The following is a 21,006-nucleotide window of genomic DNA, read 5'->3' on the forward strand; positions in this document are numbered from 1 at the left end:
ATTACATTTTAGTTTGTTAATTTTAATTGTTTCACTTTTCTTTGGAAAAGTACTGGTTTGTATTTTATTTCAGTATTAGATTTAACTTCTTGTTTTAATTTATTATGCCGACAGGTGGCAGCAAGTGAAATATTTCGTTCAACTGATTCGTTCAAAACACTGATTCATTCAGGAACTAAATATTTGATCATCTATATGAGTGAGTCATTGAGTCGACCAATTTGTAATTTATTCAGGAACAAAACACCACTACTTTGTGTTGCTTGAAGACAACAAAAAGGTTTGGTTTTAACTCTTTTTGTTGGTGGAGCAACAAAGATTTGTTTTTGTTTTCGTTCTCCATTTAAGCTACTTTAATTTTAGTTAATAAAATATTTTCCAGAGTGTAACGGTGGCGAGTTAGTAAGAGCTGTGCAAGTAAAAGCTCGCTCCTCTGGTCTCAAGACGTGCATTAGCGACTGACGCTAGATGCTGTGGTCTTTAGCGTACTTGTTACGCTACTTGTTATGCCTCCCATGCTGGAAACGCTGGTTTGAAACCCATTCAGAGCGGTGCGAGTAGAACCAGAGGGGTTACATTGGTGCCATGGCCCGTGACCCAGATGGGAGTGAGCTTAAGGAGGGTGAGTGTAATGGTGGTCAGCTATTAACCGCGAAGCAAGTAGAACTTTTAGAGTTTTTGTCATTTGTAGCCATTTTCATTAGGGATTTATTACATTGACTTTTGTGAAGTGATGCATGTTATTTCTGTTTGAGGCACAATGCACACTGCATTTGCTCTGTGAACAAAAAGATGAATGTGTTTCTTTTTTTCACCACTGAGCCAGCTTACTGAAATGAGAAACCAATACTGTCTGTAATCATCATTAAGTCAGGGCCATTACCCTTACCCTCTCCCCCAAGTCATTTAGAGGAGACAAGAAAAATTGGAAGTAATTAAAATAAAATGAATGACGTATACTGGCATCCTGTAGCGTGGCAGAAAGCAGATTGTAAGGAAAGCTGAAACCTGATACTAAGTATTCAATACAAACAAACAAATCTTTCACTACAGACTCAAAGTAGATGTCACATGCATTAAAGCATATAAATGAATTTAATTTTCTCTACCATTAAAAATCTAAGGCACAATTTCTCCTTCTGCATCCGAATATGTAAATGAAGTAGTCACTCTCCCCTCTCATTTTATTTCTATCTTTCTCACTCCATCTACTTCTTTTGTCAGAATCGGATGAGTGGAGCCAGTGCTCTAGGAAAGACTAATCTTAAAGGATTTTCCTGGCGGATAGCAGTGGAAAAACCATTTTTTGAGGTTGAAAAATGTACCAGAAACTATTTTCTCCTCCAGTTGCTTGTTAAGACCCTGATATCTGGGGTCCACATGAAACCCTTAGGCACAATCACAGCACTGCTGATAGTGTGCGAGGGCCAAAGATTTTGGGGTCTACTACTAAGATAAGCATTTACTTTAATCCAGCTTTTTCAGTACTTATTATATTATCTACATAATGATTTGAGTAAAAAGTTGTATTAAAAAAAATTCCATTAATTTGATTTTTTTAAGGGGTATTTGTCCCCTGTTTGCTTTAAATGCAGAAGCACTCAAGCTCCATGAGCGGCAAAGTGTCTTTGTTTTAACATTCCCTATTTTCCCTTAAATTAGATTTTGAATCCAAAATTTCCATCTTCTTTCTGAGACTTTTGGACCCCACTGTATGTGGCCCCTCTGTCCTTCTGTCACAGGACATACGGAGGGCGATAAAGTGGCCTTAGACTCCAGGGTGACTCCTACAAATATCCCCTATTGGCCACAGGGATCAGGACCACCACGCTTGCCTAGTGCATGCCATATGGTTGCTGACGGATACGGAGGACGGGAACTGGATTCCTCTGCTCCTGACGGCAGGAGTACATATAATTTGTTAATCAGTCACCGGTTAGATGCTGCAATTAGTAGGGGCAACAACAATTAGCAGTACCTATGGTTCCTGTCTAGTTGATTGATATTTAGCCTCACATAACACTAGTGCACATATTTAGTTCAAAACTCATTTCAGTCAGATTCAGCTAAAAAAAAAATTATCTTATCTTTGATGCATTTGATATTTAGCTGCTTTTTCCCTCCTTTTGTTCTTGTTTGAAAATTGTCAGTGTCATTTCTGTTCAGAGGAGGCATCTAAACATGGCTTTTCATCTGTCCATTATCAGCCACTGCGATAACAAGCAGACGATTATGATGATTAACGCTTATTCTGACCTTTCTTTGGTCTTGTTTGAAGCTGAAACAGATGAGGCTCATCATTAACTCACTCAGATATCAGCTTAAAGATGCTCAGCTAGCTGGAGGAAGCTGGATTAAAGTGATACACTCTTAAAACTCAATTTTATATGCTTATACATAACTTCTATTAAATTAGTATTCTGATCTCAGTATACAGCACAAACAAAAGCATTTGTAGCATAATGTTGATTACCACAAAAAGTCATTTCAACTCGTCTTGTGTCCCTTGTCTTCTTTTTCTTTCTTAAAAAAGAAGCAGCAGAAATAAACATTATGGTGGAAGTGGCAATTTTTGGAGCTGAAGCTTATAATTTTTTTTAAAGCATTGATTATTATTTGAGCTGTAAAAAGAAGTCGTCGAGATTACAGTTGTTTTCGAATTGAAAGGTTTATGGCGTTGTAATGTCATAGCATCGAAATTGTGAAATTGAATCTAGCCTTACACAGAAAAGGTTGGTAGACAATTTTTTATGCCAAAATCATGTTAACTTGCATATTGTTCATGCCTTATAACAGCGAGAATTTTTAATATTTATGGATTGTGTCCAATTCATTTCTGTTATCACATCAATCTTGTAAAGTTGATTATTAATTATGATTATTAATTATGCCACAAATGCTGTTTGAGCTTAATATTCCATTAAGCGAGTTCTTCAGTAACTGGAGAAAATAGGTGACTACTTGAGCTGTCCTATGTGACATGTAAAGCAATGCTTTAAATGGGTGTAACCAATATATTGTCACAATATATCGCAATACAAAAATGCAACAGTATGTATCATGTATAGTGACAATCTGTATTGTGACTAGTTCCCCCAATGTAAAAAATGACTGTAAGAAAAAAATTAATTTTCCAGAGTTTTAGTGTCTGTACTACATTATATATAATGTTGAATATAATGTATAATTATGCAGTGGGGGAATATGTGTGTGTCCTAATAATGCCAAATGTCTTATGTTACTAGAAAAAAGTGGCCTACATTATTTTAAATATATCTAGTCAGTGACAGAGTGCAAGCATTTTCGTCTAAAATAATTCTGTATTTTCAGCTTTAAAATCATGAATATTTTTATTCTTGTGTCACCATTGTCCTCTGCATTGGGTTACCAACACCAAGTCAAAGCCTATTCCCCAATGAAATACCAAATTTAGCATTTTAATCAACAGTAAAAATTGTTACTTTTACCATATGTCTTGGAGTATCGCAATAATATCGTATTGTGAGTTCAGTTTCAAGATATGTATCGAATCGTGATATGAGGGTATCGTTACTATGTTTCTCATTTGCTCTCTGCTGCTTGTCATCATAGTCTTGTGATGTAAATCTGAGGGTTAGGTCAGTGATGTTTACAGGACTTGAGGTGTTGACTCTGACCAGTCTAATTCGTTAAAGCATGATTTAGAAGCCTTCTGTGCTCAAACAGTGCTGACATGCAGCTTTTCTGCTGTTTATCATACTGCTGATCAAGGCAGAAAACACAATTTGCTCTTGATAATTGTGTGTTCAATATTTGTTCAAGGAAAACGCCGCCCCTGCAACTGCTCACGGCATCATTAAAACGCGCGAATCAATTGTTGTAGGTGCCATGGCGTATATGTTCCACTCCAAACAAGTAGGGAATGATGGATACTGATGTTGACCAAATCTGACGCAAGTCCTTTTGGCCACAGTTTGCCACAAAAGGGCTTGATGTACAGTATTCAACTGGAGAATCCACATATCCCCCCCACCTCACTTTAAACTGGCTGGCAGATAAAGGTCTTCCCCATGAAAGAGGCTTGTCAGACCATTTGCATCTGAATACCAACTGCTGTTGGCAAATTCAAGGAGACTTTGGAAAGTTTGCATACTGAATCAGAGGGTGGACGCACATTCCCCAAGCCATGCCAGCATAGTTATGAGGGCAGGAAGTAGAGTGATGGCGGTACTTGAGAGGCCCAGGGCACGAAAGTTGGGTCAAGTGCACTCTATTTCACCTGTGTCAAATGGCTCTTAGTTTATGTTGTTCTATCATGTACAAGACCTTACATAAAAAGCATTATTACTGTCGTTCAGTAGTACCTGCATTCAGAAGGAGCTAATTTTCTATGGTCTGATTTTGTGTGACTTTTTGTTATTGACACCATCCTGTTTGTAAAGTTAGCTTTTACACAAAGTCATATATCATGCAAAAGTAAAGAAAAATGGTCTTGAAAATGTTCTACAGACAATATCACACTGCAAAAAAGTTCTTAATATAAATGTATTTATTTTTTCTTAACAGCAATATATCTTGATTTCTTTTAATATCATTTTTACATTTTGTACTTGTTTTATGCAAGTTTTACTTGTAAACATAAACCTTGCACTCTTTTGCTACATTTATGCTTAAAAAAAGAAACATTTGCCAACGGGTTAAGAGAAATGAAATTATATTATCTGAAAATAAGTTTGAACTATATATTTACATCTTGTTGAATTTATATATATATACAAACATACATAGTTTTACGTATTATTTGTTTAAACTGCAACTTTATTGTTTTCAATCGTAGACCATTTTCAAGACAATATTTTAGCTTTTGGATAACTTTTTACAACTAGCTCCAAATTGATAAATGTGACATTTGAATGAGATTTGATGCGTTTAAAATTGATTTACTGAGAACGTTATTATATCCCTAGGTTTGTCATACCATATCATGTCAACCCAATTTACAACGCGAGCTGGGGGCAAAACGCTGACAGCAGCAATAACAGGAGCTCAGCGCTAAAGGACATGCTGGCAAGCAGAATGGTAGATCAGATACAGAGCATCTGATACTAGCAATTATTGGCAATGGCAATACTGAGAATTATTCTCACTGGTGTGGCGGTAATGAAGAACCTTTAAAATCAAACAACATATCTCTCCCATCACCATGCAACTGTTAAAAAATGTTGCAATCAATATGTCGCAATTAACTTACTTTTAATGACAAAACATCTCCTGTTTGTCCTGCTAGAGCTATTTAAGATTGAACTCTTTTCTCAAGCTGTTGTTTTTATCAATTGCCAGCAATGAGTCCTGGAGAGGGACAAGGAGGAGAGGAGGGGCCCGGGGTAAACAGAGCAGCCAAGAGAATTTAAAACAGGAGACCCCCAAGGTCAGACCTCATCCATTCTCCTGAGAGAGAACAATGATGGTGGAGAGAACAGGAATTAACATGGACTGAATGCAGCTGTGTGAGTGTTTGTGAGGGTATGAGAGGAGATGTTGGGAGAAACGGAAAGAGAGAGAGGGAGAGTGACGAGAAGAGCAGAGTTGAAGGAGAGAAAGCTGTCACATACATGATAAGATTAAAAATATACCCTTTAGATGAGAAGGTCCAGGGATGAGCAGTGGGAGACCCTCAAGGCATCTCTTGCAGAAAGTTTTGGCTGATAGTTTGGAGGGTGGACTTTGTGTGATCACCTTTGCCCTGAAGACCACAGGGTGCCTGGATCTACAGCACGTTTGGCCTTGACCGCTCTGAGGTAAGATGGGATGAATATTTCTGCTGTTGTAACCTGTGTGATTTAAATTAGAAGAAAATATGCTGTAATTAAGATGGCATGGAGTTTCATGAAAGGGATACCTCCATGTGGATTTATGTTTCAAGGGATGACGCTGAAGGAGATGGGTTTCCTGTGGACTCCAAAACAAACAGTAATTCCTGTCTTAGCTCATGCTTCTTTCTGAATGTAACCCATCACAGTGGGTGGTGTGTTTGGTTAATGCTGTGTTAAGAAGCTACAAAATCCTTCCATTGTATTTGACTATGAGTTATTAGAGTTATTTTGTTTGACCTCCTCAGATGACAAAGAACAACTGCTGTGGCTTTTATCCAAAAATTCTGGTGTGTTAGAGGTGAAGTGTTTTGCGCTTGTACTGATTTGGCAAATTGACTGCAATTTACATCTTGTATGAGTAGTACTGATTTAACAGAGGGAAATGTTTCTCTTCTGCATCTGTGAATCAAACACACTGGTAATAGGTTGTGAATATGGCAGCATATTCACCTTAAGTCAACAAATTCAGTTGATATTCAATAAATCTGTGTTTCTCCATTGGTCTGTTATGATGGGGACATGGACATTAGGGAAAAACAAAGCAAATAGTACATTAAAAAATAGAAATAGAAAATAGATTTATTAACTTTAAAAATGCAAGACAAAATGAAGGCCACGATAGTAGGACTGCATGATAATAGTAAAAAGATCATCAATTATAATTGATGACTAATGATAATACAAAAGTGATTTGAGAACAATATTTAAGGACACTTTAAAAGATGCACTGCACTTTCATGTATTTAGCCAAGTGTTTTTTTTTCGAAATGTTAGACTGGTAAATAACATTTCTGCAGCTGTTTAGTATTTATGCAATTGTTTATTAATTTCCAGAATTGTCTTTGCAAATTCATTGTAGATTATATTAATGAATTGCATGTCTTTTTGTCTTTTGTTGACTTTTACGATAATGATTTGCATATTCCTCATTACAGTCCCTAAAGCATTTTCTACTGCATAAAAAATTGCCCCAACCCTGGCTGTGAGGTCAATCTAAACATGCATTTCCATAACCAATTTGTATCACATACCTTCCCTATTCCAATTCATTAACACCCTATTGTCTTCTCTAATAATGACCCTTTCCTCTTCTAACCTTTGGCCCGTATCACTCACCCTCTTTCTGACTCCTTTTGGCCTGTAGCCCGCTGTCATTATCATCCACACCAGCTGCCATGTGTTCAACTGATCCGATCGTTACACTTGGGGAATGAGTTGGTCTCTATGCATCATTAATGATTAATTAATGCCAAGCATCATAAATAAGATCATTTATATGGACGAGCTCCTCAGTTACACTGCCCATGGTGACCAAAAGCCCAAAGGAGTAGAAGAGGAGGGTCATTTGAGGAGTGTGTGTGTGTGTGTGTGTGTGTGTGTGTGTGTGTGTGTGTGTGTGTGTGTGTGTGTGTGTGTGTGTGTGTGTGTGTGTGTGTGTGTGTGCGTGTGTGCGTGTGTGCGTGTGTGCGTGTGTGCGTGTGTGCGTGTGTGCGTGCGTGTGTGCGTGTGTGCGTGTGTGCGTGCGTGCGTGCGTGCGTGTGTGCGTGTGTGTGTGTGCGCGCTACTGTCAGTGAGCGCCACTGACAATGAATGCCAGTTCAAGTTAATGTTATATATCTAAAATACTTAAAATGCAAAAATATTTTCCTTCCTTCCTTCTGAATATACCATTTTTTGTGAAACCAGAAAAGTTATGTTTTTATAATATTAACTGGACCTGAAAATTTTAAGTTTTATAGGAAATGTTTGATAATGGGCCCTGTATATAAATTACAGTTACTATTGTTTTGTTCTCCAGGTTGAGAAGAAACCGTGATCTTACTAACTAGTGTGGGAGCTGGAAGACAGGTTAAAGTCATGGCAGTTGGGTGGAGACCGGCCACCCTTCTCCTTGTCTTCATCCTGACGTTCCTCTGCCCCTCGGATGGAACCATGTACCTCTCTGGCCAGAAGCTGAGGTCTCGTCTTCAGAGGGATCGACGAAACGTTCGTCCAAACATCATTCTCATTCTTACTGATGACCAGGACATTGAACTCGGTGTGTTGCCTATTTGAATTTCTCTCTGTATGTGGGTGCATATCATGTTTGTGAATTTGTGCGCAGTGTGACATCAAGTATGAGTTTATACAGAGTATGATTCACATTCATATGAGTCATTATCATATAATTTACTTAAATTCTCTGGAGAAGGGCATCTTGCACATTCATTCCAGTAGCATCAGCCAACTGCTGAGGTCAATTGTGCCAAACATGCTGTTTTTCTACTCGATTTTTGGCACTTTAATCACTGAAGTGGCAACATAATGGCCTCACTGCTGGTCTTTGTTCAGGCTTTTCACTCGAACCCTTTTAGGTAGGAAATTTATGGTCAAGCATCTGTTACATAAAACAATCTGGATCTCTTTTGCTCTGTCTCCCTCTTTTTCGAATCTACATATATTGCCCGTTTTTTCCCTAAAGGCTCCATGCAGGCCATGAACAAAACAAAGCGCATAATGATGCAGGGCGGCACCCACTTCTCCAATGCGTTTGCCACCACTCCGATGTGTTGCCCTTCTCGATCCTCCATCCTGACTGGGAAATATGTGCACAACCACCACACCTACACCAACAACGAGAACTGCTCCTCACCGTCCTGGCAGGCCCACCATGAACCGCACACTTTTGCCGTCCACCTCAACAATTCAGGCTACAGGACAGGTTAGTAGACAGCATGGATATGTATATGCAGTATTTTTGCAATACTGAATTATGTTCATAAATTTCTTTCAGTTAAGATCTCAAAATAATCTATTTCTGTTACAGCCTTTTTTGGGAAGTATCTGAATGAGTATAATGGCTCTTATGTGCCTCCTGGTTGGAGAGAATGGGTAGCACTGGTGAAGAACTCTCGTTTCTACAACTACACACTGTGCCGGAACGGTATCCGAGAAAAGCATGGCTCAGATTATCCGAAGGTTGTCCGCTGTCTTTTTTCAAAGAACATGATTGAACATTGTATTATGAAATTGTCCTACATACAGTAGACCAAGTGTAAAACTGTCATATCGGTTCAGCTCATTCACAGTATTTACCCAACATATTTAAGGATGCACGATATATTGGTATCATATCGGCTGACGGACTATTTTAGAGAGTTAAGATATTGGGAATTATTTAACTGTACATGCTCATTTACTCTATTTTTAAATTAACTTTGCTGCAGTATAATGCTAGTGTAAAGATTATCTTTAACAGTTTCATTAAATTATTCATGTATTTAAATGTAATCTTTAGCAAATTGCAAAATGAATATCATTCCAATATCCCAAAATTCCCTTTTAGTGTTTAAAATGATTGACTTTAGTTGTTAGTAGTGTTTATATAGACAAAACAGCAAAAATTAATATTGGCTATGTATCAGTTATTGCTCATAACTTGAAAATAATTAGCAGCTTATGATCGCCGCAGCTTATGATCGCCTCAAAGTTTTAACATTGGTGAATATTTGAACATAATAATAGACAAACATGATCTAGGATTAAATTATATATCAATGTGCAAGAGTTTGGAGTCGGTAAGATATTTTTTTCTTCTAAAAATAAATGTATTCTTTTATTCAGCAAGGATGCATTCAATTGATCAAATGTGACAGTAAAGACATTCACAATGTTACAAAAAGATTTCATTTGAAATAAAAACAAAGGAATGAAGGAATCCTTTCAAATGTCCTGACTTCTTTCAAAAACGTAAAAAAAAATCTTACAGACCCCAAGCTTTTGAACAGTAGTGTGTGTTTAGTAAACACATATTGATACTTTCTTGTATCGGACAGATTTCCCTTTTAATATTATTTCTTTTACAGGACTACCTCACTGATGTAATCACAAATGACAGTATCAATTACTTCCGAATGTCAAAGAGGATGTACCCGCACAGGCCTGTGATGATGGTCCTGAGCCACGCTGCCCCCCATGGGCCGGAGGACGCAGCACCTCAGTACAGCAGCGCCTTCCCCAATGCATCTCAACACATGTAAGACCCTCTTTCTCTTTCTTTCTCTCTCTCACTCACTAGGAGAATTCACAGTATGCATGAGGTTATAGCTTCATAAATCTCATTCGGTTTAAATTTTTCAGTCTCCAGCACTTTATCAAATGTTCTTATTCCATTTGAGATACGACAGCCTAATAAATAATGCTCACTATATAGTACTATAGCCACTATTCTCACTACACATTAGCTACTTTTAATGAACCACCTCTTATGACTTACTTTCTTGGTTTATTGCAGGAACAGATGTTTGATTATGTATTCTGTGTACAGTAATTGTTTCCATAGTGCCTCCGGCAAATTAGTTCATACAGTAGGCTCAAGAGAGATATAGAGTGCTATTATTATAATATCATGATTTATTATTTGCATCAGTATTCATTCATAGGTCCCATTAGAGGTATAAAGTGCATAAACTAAATTAGCATACTATTTTATCTAAACACGTGCAATCACAAGTTCACTGTTATTTTACGATTGTTTTTTTTAATTATCATTTTAATTGCTCATTCATCAAGCTGCAGCTGAAATGTACAATGCAACTTTATGCAAATCAAATCTTCTCAAACAGTGCAAACCAAAAGAAGACAATGCACTGGCCTTTGCAATATGAAACAAGACTTCAGAATTTCTCAGCAATGTTATTCAGCACACAATGAATTACACACAAATCTTCTCCATTAACAGACGTTTGAACAAGAAGTAGGACTGTGACTATATTTTCTTGGCAATAATTGTACGTTTTATTCATAGACAGTAAAGTGTATAACAAATGTGTAATTTCTTCCAATGGCACAGAAAACAGCTTTTAACAATTCTGAAAATGTCCCACTCAGAACACCAAGCTACAACCACGCCCCCAACCTAGACAAGCACTGGATCCTGCGTTACACGGGACCCATGAAGCCTGTGCACATGCAGTTCACCAATATTTTACAGAGGAGAAGGCTGCAGACTCTGCTTTCAGTGGATGACAGCGTTGAGAAGGTCACAGATCATGATAACCTTACAATATAGCACATAGATCATATTTTATATAGAAGTTAGTTCCAGTCGTTAGACATGTTCTTTTTTTTTTGTCTATGTGGTGTTATAAGAGTGCTGATAGTACCGATATTTTTTTATCACTCCGCCGGTCTCTCCGTTAGCAAATTTTTCATTGAGAAAACATATGAGAGATGCCTCTGAAATATACAGAAAAATGTAGAAATTGACGTGTGTTACTAGCCTAGAAGTTGTAATGCTGTTTACTATCCCCCCCACAGGTTTACAATATGTTGGTGGAAACTGGGGAGCTTGATAACACCTACATCATTTACATGTCTGATCATGGCTACCACATTGGCCAGTTTGGCTTGGTGAAGGGCAAATCAATGCCATATGATTTTGACATTCGAATCCCCTTCTACCTGAGAGGGCCGAATGTGGAGGCAGGTGGCATGTGAGTCAAAGATATTAAGCTCACAACTTTATTGCAAAATGCTAAAAATAACACATTGTTGATTCTAAGTTTGTGATCTCCTGCAGTAATCCTCATATAGTCCTGAATGTTGACCTAGCCCCTACCTTGCTGGACATGGCCGGAGTGGATATTCCATTGGAGATGGATGGCAAATCCATCCTCAAGCTGTTGGAAACAGAACAACCTGTCAACAGGTGCTAAAATACACCAAGCTAAACATTTCATGCTTACAATTTAAAAACACAGCCTTTTTCCTCATTATATTCTTCCAGTTTTACCAGGTTTCATTCTTACAAGAAGGTGAAAGTGTGGAGGGATTCATTCCTGGTAGAGAGGGGGTGAGTACATTTGATCAGGCCAGATGAACCCATGCATTTTTAATTGAACTACGTATCACAAACTCTTACACTGTATCGCTCTGAAAAAGATTTGTAACCCCAGAAATTGATTAGACACGACTCCATTAGAGAGGCACCAGATGGCACACTGACATCGGACACATCTACAAATTTCGAATAGAGGCTGTATCTAATTCTTTGCTGTTTTTGAGTGGCAACCTGATGTGATCTCTTTCCGATCTACAGGAAGCCTCTGCATAAGCTAGCAGATGGCAAAGAGGTGGAACAGAATTCACTGCCAAAGTTTCAGCGGGTCAGAGACCTGTGTCAAAGAGCTGAGTACCAGACGCCCTGTGAGCAACCAGGGCAGGTAAATATTCACTTTCAATTACCATGGCATATTCCCTTGATTATTTCCAGTGATTGCCATCTGTCTAGTGCTTTCTAAGTAACCACTCCTCCTCTGTGCAGAAGTGGCAGTGTATTGAGGATTCCACTGGAATGCCGAGGCTGTATAAGTGTAAAGGGATGGCGGGTCTCTATGCACCTCGTGCTCTGGGCCTGATGGCTGCCAACAGGGGAGAGATCAACGGAGCTCATTCTGCATCAGACCACTGTGATTGTGAACCCAACATGCCTCTCAAGAGGAAGAAGGCACTCACCAAAAAGAGTGTGTTACAGTATAGTTTTACATATTTTGGTGTTCTTGCATGCTAAGTGGTTAGGAGTCTTTTTTTAATGGAAAAGACTAATAATAATTGTGTATTTTGGAGCCACAGCATTGTGGGCAGCGCTTTGACATATAGCGCAGCTTTTGAGTTTAAAGGAGAACTCCTGTCAATTTTAACATTGAGCTAATTTTTTTGTAAATTTGGAGTGCTGTCAGTACAGAGAACAACGACAAAAATCGGTGTTGCCTACACCGTGTTATCCTCTTTTTAAAATTTGCCATAGTAGTCGATTGTCGAGTTCACGCGCGTGATCATAGGTAACTAAGCAACAGTGGAGAACTCGACAATCGACTACTGTGGACTTTGACCGAAAACAGGAAATAAATACAGGTATGTGCGCTGGCCGAATTAACTTAATTTTTATTCATATCTTTCACATCTACTGCAGTCAGATTCACCCGTGATCACTCTGAAGGAATTACTCACATTGGCTGTGCACTTGTAATGACACATCAAGGATGTTAAGAGGCTAAAAGCAGGTTTAAAACTTGCCCCATTGAAGTCAACAGGGTGCAAATTTTAAAAAGAGGATAACACTGTGTAGGCAACACCGATTTTTGTCGTTGTTCTCTGTACTGACAGCACTCCAAATTTACAAAAAAATTAGCTCAATGTTAAAATTGACCGGAATTCTCCTTTAAGTCCTGGCTCAAGGTCCTTTGCTGATCCTGCCCTCCTCTCTCTCTCCTCTCTCGTCTATTCAATTCAGAATATTTGAATCACAATTTTAAATTATTAATATTAATGGGGTTAGTTCCAAGGAGGCCTGGAAAAAGCTGTTTGTTAGCATTCCCAGTCCCACTCATGAGGCAGTTATAATGTATCAGTTGCTCGGAACTCTTTGGAAGTGTGAAGTTTAAAATTTGCGAAAATAAGGAAAAGGTATTTTACACTTTTAAGATCCCCAAAAAATGGGCCTAGTAAACATCTACTATTAAATAATAAAAAATTTCTGATATTTGTATGTAGCAAAATTATATAGCAAAAATAAAATAAGTCAGGCAACATGGCTAATTTTAAATGGCAGCCTATGAAGAAACATGCTTTTTGCAGCCAGAGTGGCATCAGCCAAAAAGGGCTAACCGGATAATTATGCACATCAAAACCGTATACACCAAAATTTAAATGTTGACACAAATTGCCCACCTTCATGTCATACCAAATCTGTATTATTTCCTTATTCTTGGAACAAAAATGAGATAGTTTTCAGAATGTCTGAATTGCTCTTTTCCATGCAAAAAAATGCATTGGATGAATTGGATGTTGATTTACACTGTCAAAAATATACCAGTTCCTCTCATTTTTAGGAATCATGTTCATATACAAGATGAAATTAGACATAGAATGATTGAATGACCATGACATAGAATGATTGTAGTTTAAGCAATAATATACCTGTATCTGTTACAAAGTCCATGTACAATATTCCAGAGTTGAAGACCAAGAAGAGTTTGCCACGAAATCGTTGGGCCCGCTCTGTCACGTATCACTTGGACTCAGATGTGTTCACTCTGGACCTGGAGAAGGGTTACCAGCCCGTCAACCTGAACACCAGCCTTATGCTAGGCAGAAAGCAGGCAGTGTATGGAGAGAATGAAGAATACAGCGGAATGGGACCCGCAGACAACAACTTCAACACCCTCACGCCACCTGCTGCTCTTAAAGTCACCTACAGGTTCATTACAGACAGTTACTGTGGATGATAACAGCTAGTGGCAGTGAAAAACAATGAACAAATCTGTGGTTTCAATTTTGTAAAACTTTTCTTTTTTGTTCAGATGCTCAATTCTGATGAATGACACAGTCAGGTGTGATGGTGGATTATATAAATCTCTACAAGCATGGAAAGATCACAAACTACACATTGAGCATGAGGTAAGATCAAAATAATGCTTAAATTTACTACATTCCCATCTAACATGAACGTTCAGACGAGATGCTCTCAAAGTTATGAACAAATGTTCTTCCAGTAATGTTAATAGAATGTATATGCACAACTACGTTTTTATACATCATTCATGGAACTTTTTTGTTGAAACGTTTTAGTTCATCTAACTTTTTTTTTTTTTTTAATCTTACCACTTGTTTCAGAATTTTCAGAGAACATTCAAAAGTAACATTCCCATAATGTTTGCAAACTTATAAAATGGAATGTTCCCTTAACATTTGTATAACCAAGAATTTTTTTTTTTTTTTGAAATGTTATAAACAGGACATTTTGAACATTCAGAACACGTTTCCAGAACAAAACCTTATTAGAACATATTTTAGTTAGCTGGGTTAGGTTTTACTTTTAACCACTTTTTGCTCTTTATGTAGATTGAGACTTTGCAGACCAAAATAAAGAACCTCAGAGAGGTCAAAGGGCATCTAAAGCAGGTTCGACCAAAAGAGTGTGAATGCAACCAAAACACGTAAGCCTTTCATACTTCAATTAACTGCTTAAGTGTTGGCTTGATCTTTTTCACACTATAGACATAATCATGTAATATTTGCTTTAAAGGTATCAGTACAACAATAGAGCACTGTTCAAACTCAAATCAGGGCGGATACATTCTGTCAAGTAGGTTTTCATTCATCATCTGTCATTAACTTTTTAATGCCTAATGTTCTTATCTAACTAACATACACTTAGACAGTTGATAGTGAAGACATCTGTTCTTTTAATCTAAGTGGAATAACCTCCAAAGATAAGAAACAGTGGCTGATGAAAGAGCAGAAACGCAGGAAGAAGCTGAGGAAGCTCCTGAAGCGCCTCCGTAATAATGACACTTGCAGCATGCCTGGCCTCACCTGCTTCACACATGACAACCAACACTGGCAGACCGCCCCCTTCTGGACAAGTACCGCATAGCACATCACTCCAGTTGTTTTTTAATGCCACACAACTTTTACTTAATAGTTAAATAATGATATAATTTTTGTGTTGTCAGTGGGGACGTTTTGTGCTTGCACGAGTGCCAACAATAACACTTACTGGTGTCTGAGGACTATCAATGAGACGCACAACTTCCTATTTTGTGAGTTTGCCACTGGCTTCCTGGAGTATTTTGATCTTAACACAGATCCTTATCAGGTAGATCTTTATCTTTTTATCTCCTTTACCATTTTTTTTTTATAATTTAATAAGATTTGTCAAGGGAACCCCCATAATTTCCACTGCTGTTTTTTGCTGTGTGCAGCTGGTAAATGGCGTGAGCACGCTTGATCGTGATGCGGTGAATCACATGCACCAGGAGCTCATGAAACTGCGCAGCTGCAAAGGTCACAAAGAGTGCAATCAGGAGACAGGTGAGTCATGCCACATGTTTGATGAAAATCTTTGTTTTAATGTTGCATTTCAACAAAATACCAATACAATTTATAACCAAGTGACTCATCATATCTCTTACAGGTGGTAAAGAAAGAAACTCTTTGTACGATTATAGGTATGGCTTCATTCTTATATTTTATGGCTGATTAAAAAAGAATATTATTAATATGTTTAGATATTTTATTCTGTATATATTTGAAATTAACATTTTAAATGTTATCTTTTGATCAATATGTCTGCTGAAAATATTATATTAAATATTATCAAAGAATCCTGAAAAAATGTATCACGGTTCCCACAAAAATATTAAGCACCACAACCGTTTTCAACATTGATAAATAACAGGAAATGTGTCTTGAGCACCAAATCTTTTAGATCATTAGAATGATTTCTGAAGGATCATGTGACACTGAAGACTGAAGTAATGATACTGAAAATTCAACTTTCAATCATTTGAATAAATGACTTTTTACAACAACAAAAAAATTACATTTATTTTAAATTATAATAATATTTAATGTTTTTACTTATTTTTTTGATAAATTAAATGCAGCCTTGGTGAGCATAAGATACTTCATAGAATTATTATATACTCTATAATATTTAATAATTAGTTATAATGATAGTTAAAAAGGCTTTAACAGATCCGGATCTTGGGAAATAAATAATGTATGTTTGCTGGCATGGGGTGCCACTCACAGGTGTAAAACTGCATATGTAAAATTGCATAATTTTTTATTTTTTTTAGGGTTGTGTTTAGGGGTAGAGAGGGTTAGGGGATAGAACATACACTTTGTATAATATAAAAGTCGTTGTCTATGGAAAGTCCCCATAAAAAATGAAAACCCAAAGTGTGTGTGTGTGTTCTCCACATGCTTCAGGCCCCTTCATCGTCGAAAGAGGCCAAAAGTGAAGAAACCATCCTCCAAATCAATGTGAGTTTGTTGTACACACCATCTGCTTAATATAATTCAGCCAGCCAGTTATCAGCACTAATCCTCAGTAGTCCTCCTCCCTCTGTCATACAGTGTATGTGCATGCTGTCCCTCGCTGCATGAGCAGCTTTTCAATTCTCCGGACATTCCTTTAGATGCACACGTGATGACAAGAGTGCTTTATTACTGATAAGAAAAAGTGTGTTAACAAAGTACAGAGTGGTGCAGACCGCCCCACTGCCACAATTACACATCGTCCTCGTTTTGTACATGACTTTCTTTTGTCTTTATGTTGTTCTTACTTTGCTCAAACCTAGACTCCTGTGATTTTTTTTATTGTCTGTTTACACAGGGGCCAAATTTGGGAAGGATGGGTAGGTTAGTTTATCACTACTATCCACTGTGAAGGATGCACAGAGGTGAGGAATGTGAACTGATGAACTCCTGACCCGAGGACAGCAAGTAAACTCTGCAAACGTCCAGCTATTATGAAGTGTGGATTCGGAGAGAGTCATATCAGCGTGGCCATCTCATTTTCTCTCTCAATGCATTTTTCTATTTACAGGTTTTGAACTTTTTAATGAAAGACTTCTACCATGGAAACTTTTTACCATAAGGGACTTTAATGGATTTTTTTTTTTTTTTTTTTTTTTTTATGAGCACCTAACATTTCGTGGCTAAAATCAGTCACCTTCACTGTTCTCATAAGACAAGAAAACTCACATGGCTCATCATTGAGATATAAACTTGTCGTCTATAAACACACTACTCCTTTATTATTCCTGTAAGACTGTGATGTGGGACTCTGATACTGTGTTAAATACAGGGCCGACGTGCTCTGACTTCGTTGCTGCTGTGGATATTGTAATATTACTCTCAAACTGAAAATCCCAAGGAAACATCATGATACTTTACACATGTTGTGCTATATAATAATAATGTCACCAACTTATGTGATTCCGTTCATGGAAATGTTGCTTTTTAAAACATGGTGCTACTGTAAGTTAACACTTGGAACTGAATGCTGCATAATATGTATTTGAATGTATGTGCAATTAATGTAAATATTAGTATATTTTTACCAGACTGAACATATGGGAGTTTCTCTTCGTGACTGATCTGAAAAGAGAGCACCCTCAGTCTAACAAATGTTTTATGTTTATCTGAATGCACTTATGAATAACATACTAAACAGTGTTGGAGTAATGATGTGTTATAATAGTTCAATTCAAATATCTGTGTAGGTGTCATCACAAACCAATTCCTTCCCTTTTTGCTGTTTTCCATTGGCTTGAAATATGGAAAGCAATGAAGGTATAGTAGTTGGTGAATAAAGTGTTAAATACCCAGGTTTACGCCTTTTTCATATTTCAATATTTTTGTTTTAGAAAGAAACTAAAACCAGTATAAAACTAATTTACTGGTCTTTACTGGTCTCTTATGTTTGTCTGTTGGCTAGTTTTTGTTTGCAGGGGTTTTGGGCACTTTTAACCTCTCAGACTGTGAGACCATCCAAACTGGGAGACCATTTAAACCAGCTTAGTTTTTTTTTTTTTTTTTTTGCCTTCTATGAATATTCAAAAATGTTATGTTTTACTTATAAAAGATATGTATGTGGGTCCATGTCTCTCATCTTGTTTTTGTCACCCAGTCTAAGCTGGTTTGCTGGTTTTGGTTGTTTTCCCTGCTGTTAGTTTCGGTGGTTTTAGAGTGGTTTGTGTTTCTATAGACCATGTGGCTGATCAGCTACATCAGCTGAACCCCATTTGAGCCAGGATGGGATACCATTTTAAAAAAAGAAACTAAAACCAGGCTTTGAGACCAGATAGAGCAGCCTTAACCTAAATATTCTACATTTATGGTGCTTTTTCAGAAGGATATCATAACTGAGAGACATTTTGAGCTCCGTTGTGTTTGCCTTATTCGCCAGCAGGTGGCGCTTTCTGAATAATCCGATATACTGTAAATCCCTTCAGGCAATCAAATATATGAATTCAACTCCACCTGAACTTGCACCTGTTGTGCAGTATAAACCAACACAAAAAGCTCTCCACCACTTGCAGTTTGTTTTATTAAACTTTTTGGGCGTCACATTTACTCCGTGTCAATCAGTACAGGTAAACTGGAGTTGCAGTATCTGTGTGTAGGGGGTGGAGAGCGAGAGAGAGAGAGAGGCTCACGAGACACCCCCCAGCTATCCAGACCAGCTCACGCGCACGCAGCCAGCACAGGCGCGCGAGCATTCAGGACTCTGAACATATCACGAAGTCCTCGCGCAGGACGTCCGACAGACCGAGGAGATACAGTTTTGCCGTCTTTACGCTATCCTTTTATACTGTTTTTGTGGTTTAACCGTACAATGTGAGAAGAAATGGCTGGGAAAAGGTAAGTTTGAATCTTTCTTTTGGAAAATTAATCAAGTTTTGACACGAGAAGTTAGCGCGGTGTCTTTCTTGTACGTTAGCCCCTCAACTAACGTTAGTTTTAGATCTGTAAATTAACTATTAAGTTACTCACTGGGAAACTATAAATACCACTCAGTTTGCTTAAGATGTCGGCTATAAATCAGTATGAAGGATAATATGGAGATTGTGTGAATGAAGAGATGATTTTCCCACGACTCAACGAGGAGTCAGTCAAATGTGATATTTTGTTCAGTCGTGTCATTAAATCAGCATCGCTGCCGGAAGCCAACTGTTTCGGCCATGTGTATTTGAACTGATTTGATTTGAACCGACTTCACTATAGACATAGCTCAGTCACAGATCATCGGCTGTTTTGACTAACTTAGGTGTTCCTCTTACTGTAATCTCAGACTGATCTCATCTGATAGTAAAAATGATAAACTACAGTTATGTTCATTGATCTTGGGACATGGAACAAAATAGGTTTGATCACAAAATACAATGATCACTTGTATGTAAGTTCGTTGGCTGCCTCTTTTTAATGTTTTGCAACTGTGTCGCTACTTTTGGTCTCCACATATTTATTAAAATAGGCTAAATAAATAAAATCAGGCAGTATTAAAGTCAGATCTTTTTTCCTGAATATCCTTCCATATTTCACTCCACTTGAGTTCAACAACATCACACAAGCACTGTATATAATTTAACTGTGCTTTTATATTGTTTTCTGTCACAATCGTGATATTTAAACTCATCATACAAATGATGAAGATTATTTTTAATTATTATCTTATGTCTCTAATTAAGACTTCAATTTCCCCCCTAATTTTAAGACTGTCGTATCAGCAGCAGCTTACTACTACTACAGGAATAAAATATTAGTGCATTTAATACACCAAATGATGGCTTGGTGACAATTCAATAGATGGAGCTTAAAATAAGAAGCATCCGTATACTCTATTTATTCATTAATTGAACTGCTAGATTTGTCAGGTTTTTTATAATAAATATATATGGCATAATGGCACTTTTTTTTTTTTATCTGACAAATGCACATTTTGAGAGAACATGTTGAATCACAATAATTCCTTGATATGTAAACTATACTTAGTTTTTAACTGTTTTGTTCCAGTATTCAAGAATCAGTCTTGTATCGGATATTGAATGTGGTCTAATTCCTAATATCGGCTGATGGTTACAGGAAACCACCAGAACCCTCTTTGATATCCCACAATACCTTCTGTCGCCTTTACTGTGGTTAAAAGCATTGAAGTCAAATAATGTGAGCTGTGGACGCATGTTGCTTTAGTTGGTGTTGCACTGCCAGAAAAACACACAGCATCTGTTTAGTGCAGGGTTACAGATGTACGAATTAATTAAATTCATTCAATTAAAATGTAGTCTAACCTCTTTTTCCACCCTGAGCTTGATTATGACACAGATGCTGAAGTGTAAATAGATGAAAAGAGGTGGTTGAAAGACTTAGTGAGTGTGCACTGTTTGATGTAACACTACCGAGCTTTGATCAGCCGTTGTATTGATGGCTCTCTGTTCCTTTCTCCGAGTTCCCTGTTCAGAAGCTGAGCAGGGGCATGACACTGGACACTTGACGCTTTTAACATTGCCATGTCTCTATGAAGCTCAAGTTTGAAGCTTGTTTTAAAATTCTTCAGATGTGTTCTAGTTTTGCACCATTTTGAAGAGACTCTAGTATGATAAGACCACTGATTGAAGTTAATGGACACTCTTATGGTCTGTTCCAGCTAGTGAGTGTAAATGTATGTTTTTACAGGCTGGGGTTTATCTTTGATTCAGAATGAGATCTTACAATAGGATGTTTTCCCCTGTTTGCATATCTGGTACACAATAGTGTGCAGACAAAGGGAGGACATAGCATTGTGACAGCAGTTTAGCACCAGTGTTTTAACAAGACCTTT

At 37.5% G+C, this 21,006-nt stretch overlaps 2 protein-coding genes across 3 annotated transcripts in view; both read left to right on the plus strand.

The window, feature by feature from the left end:
- Positions 1–18,014, plus strand: part of sulf2a (sulfatase 2a) — a 37,924-nt gene extending 19,910 nt beyond the window's left edge. Inside the window, exons 2-23 of one of the 2 annotated variants that reach the window (XM_081358080.1) lie at positions 5,620–5,777; positions 5,903–5,949; positions 7,651–7,890; positions 8,314–8,553; positions 8,659–8,810; positions 9,698–9,867; positions 10,722–10,872; positions 11,151–11,326; positions 11,413–11,541; positions 11,620–11,685; positions 11,932–12,055; positions 12,157–12,355; positions 13,848–14,091; positions 14,195–14,291; positions 14,736–14,830; positions 14,920–14,979; positions 15,090–15,259; positions 15,350–15,492; positions 15,599–15,707; positions 15,811–15,844; positions 16,611–16,664; positions 17,017–18,014. In XM_081358080.1, coding sequence (XP_081214206.1) covers positions 7,710–7,890; positions 8,314–8,553; positions 8,659–8,810; positions 9,698–9,867; positions 10,722–10,872; positions 11,151–11,326; positions 11,413–11,541; positions 11,620–11,685; positions 11,932–12,055; positions 12,157–12,355; positions 13,848–14,091; positions 14,195–14,291; positions 14,736–14,830; positions 14,920–14,979; positions 15,090–15,259; positions 15,350–15,492; positions 15,599–15,707; positions 15,811–15,844; positions 16,611–16,664; positions 17,017–17,047 — 2,625 coding nt within the window. In that variant the 5' untranslated portion in view covers positions 5,620–5,777; positions 5,903–5,949; positions 7,651–7,709 and the 3' untranslated portion in view covers positions 17,048–18,014. The remainder of the gene's footprint in view (positions 1–5,619; positions 5,778–5,902; positions 5,950–7,650; positions 7,891–8,313; positions 8,554–8,658; positions 8,811–9,697; positions 9,868–10,721; positions 10,873–11,150; positions 11,327–11,412; positions 11,542–11,619; positions 11,686–11,931; positions 12,056–12,156; positions 12,356–13,847; positions 14,092–14,194; positions 14,292–14,735; positions 14,831–14,919; positions 14,980–15,089; positions 15,260–15,349; positions 15,493–15,598; positions 15,708–15,810; positions 15,845–16,610; positions 16,665–17,016) is intronic. The other variant, XM_081358079.1, reaches the window with a different exon arrangement.
- A 662-nt stretch (positions 18,015–18,676) lies between these two features.
- arhgap46a (Rho GTPase activating protein 46a) overlaps positions 18,677–21,006 on the plus strand; it is a 36,024-nt gene continuing 33,694 nt past the window's right edge. Inside the window, exon 1 of the mRNA XM_081357175.1 lies at positions 18,677–19,049. Within this exon, the coding sequence (XP_081213301.1) occupies positions 19,036–19,049 (14 nt within the window). The 5' untranslated portion in view covers positions 18,677–19,035. The remainder of the gene's footprint in view (positions 19,050–21,006) is intronic.

Source organism: Scardinius erythrophthalmus (genome assembly GCF_964197995.2).
Source record: "Scardinius erythrophthalmus genome assembly, chromosome: 25".
Lineage (NCBI taxonomy): Eukaryota > Metazoa > Chordata > Actinopteri > Cypriniformes > Leuciscidae > Scardinius > Scardinius erythrophthalmus.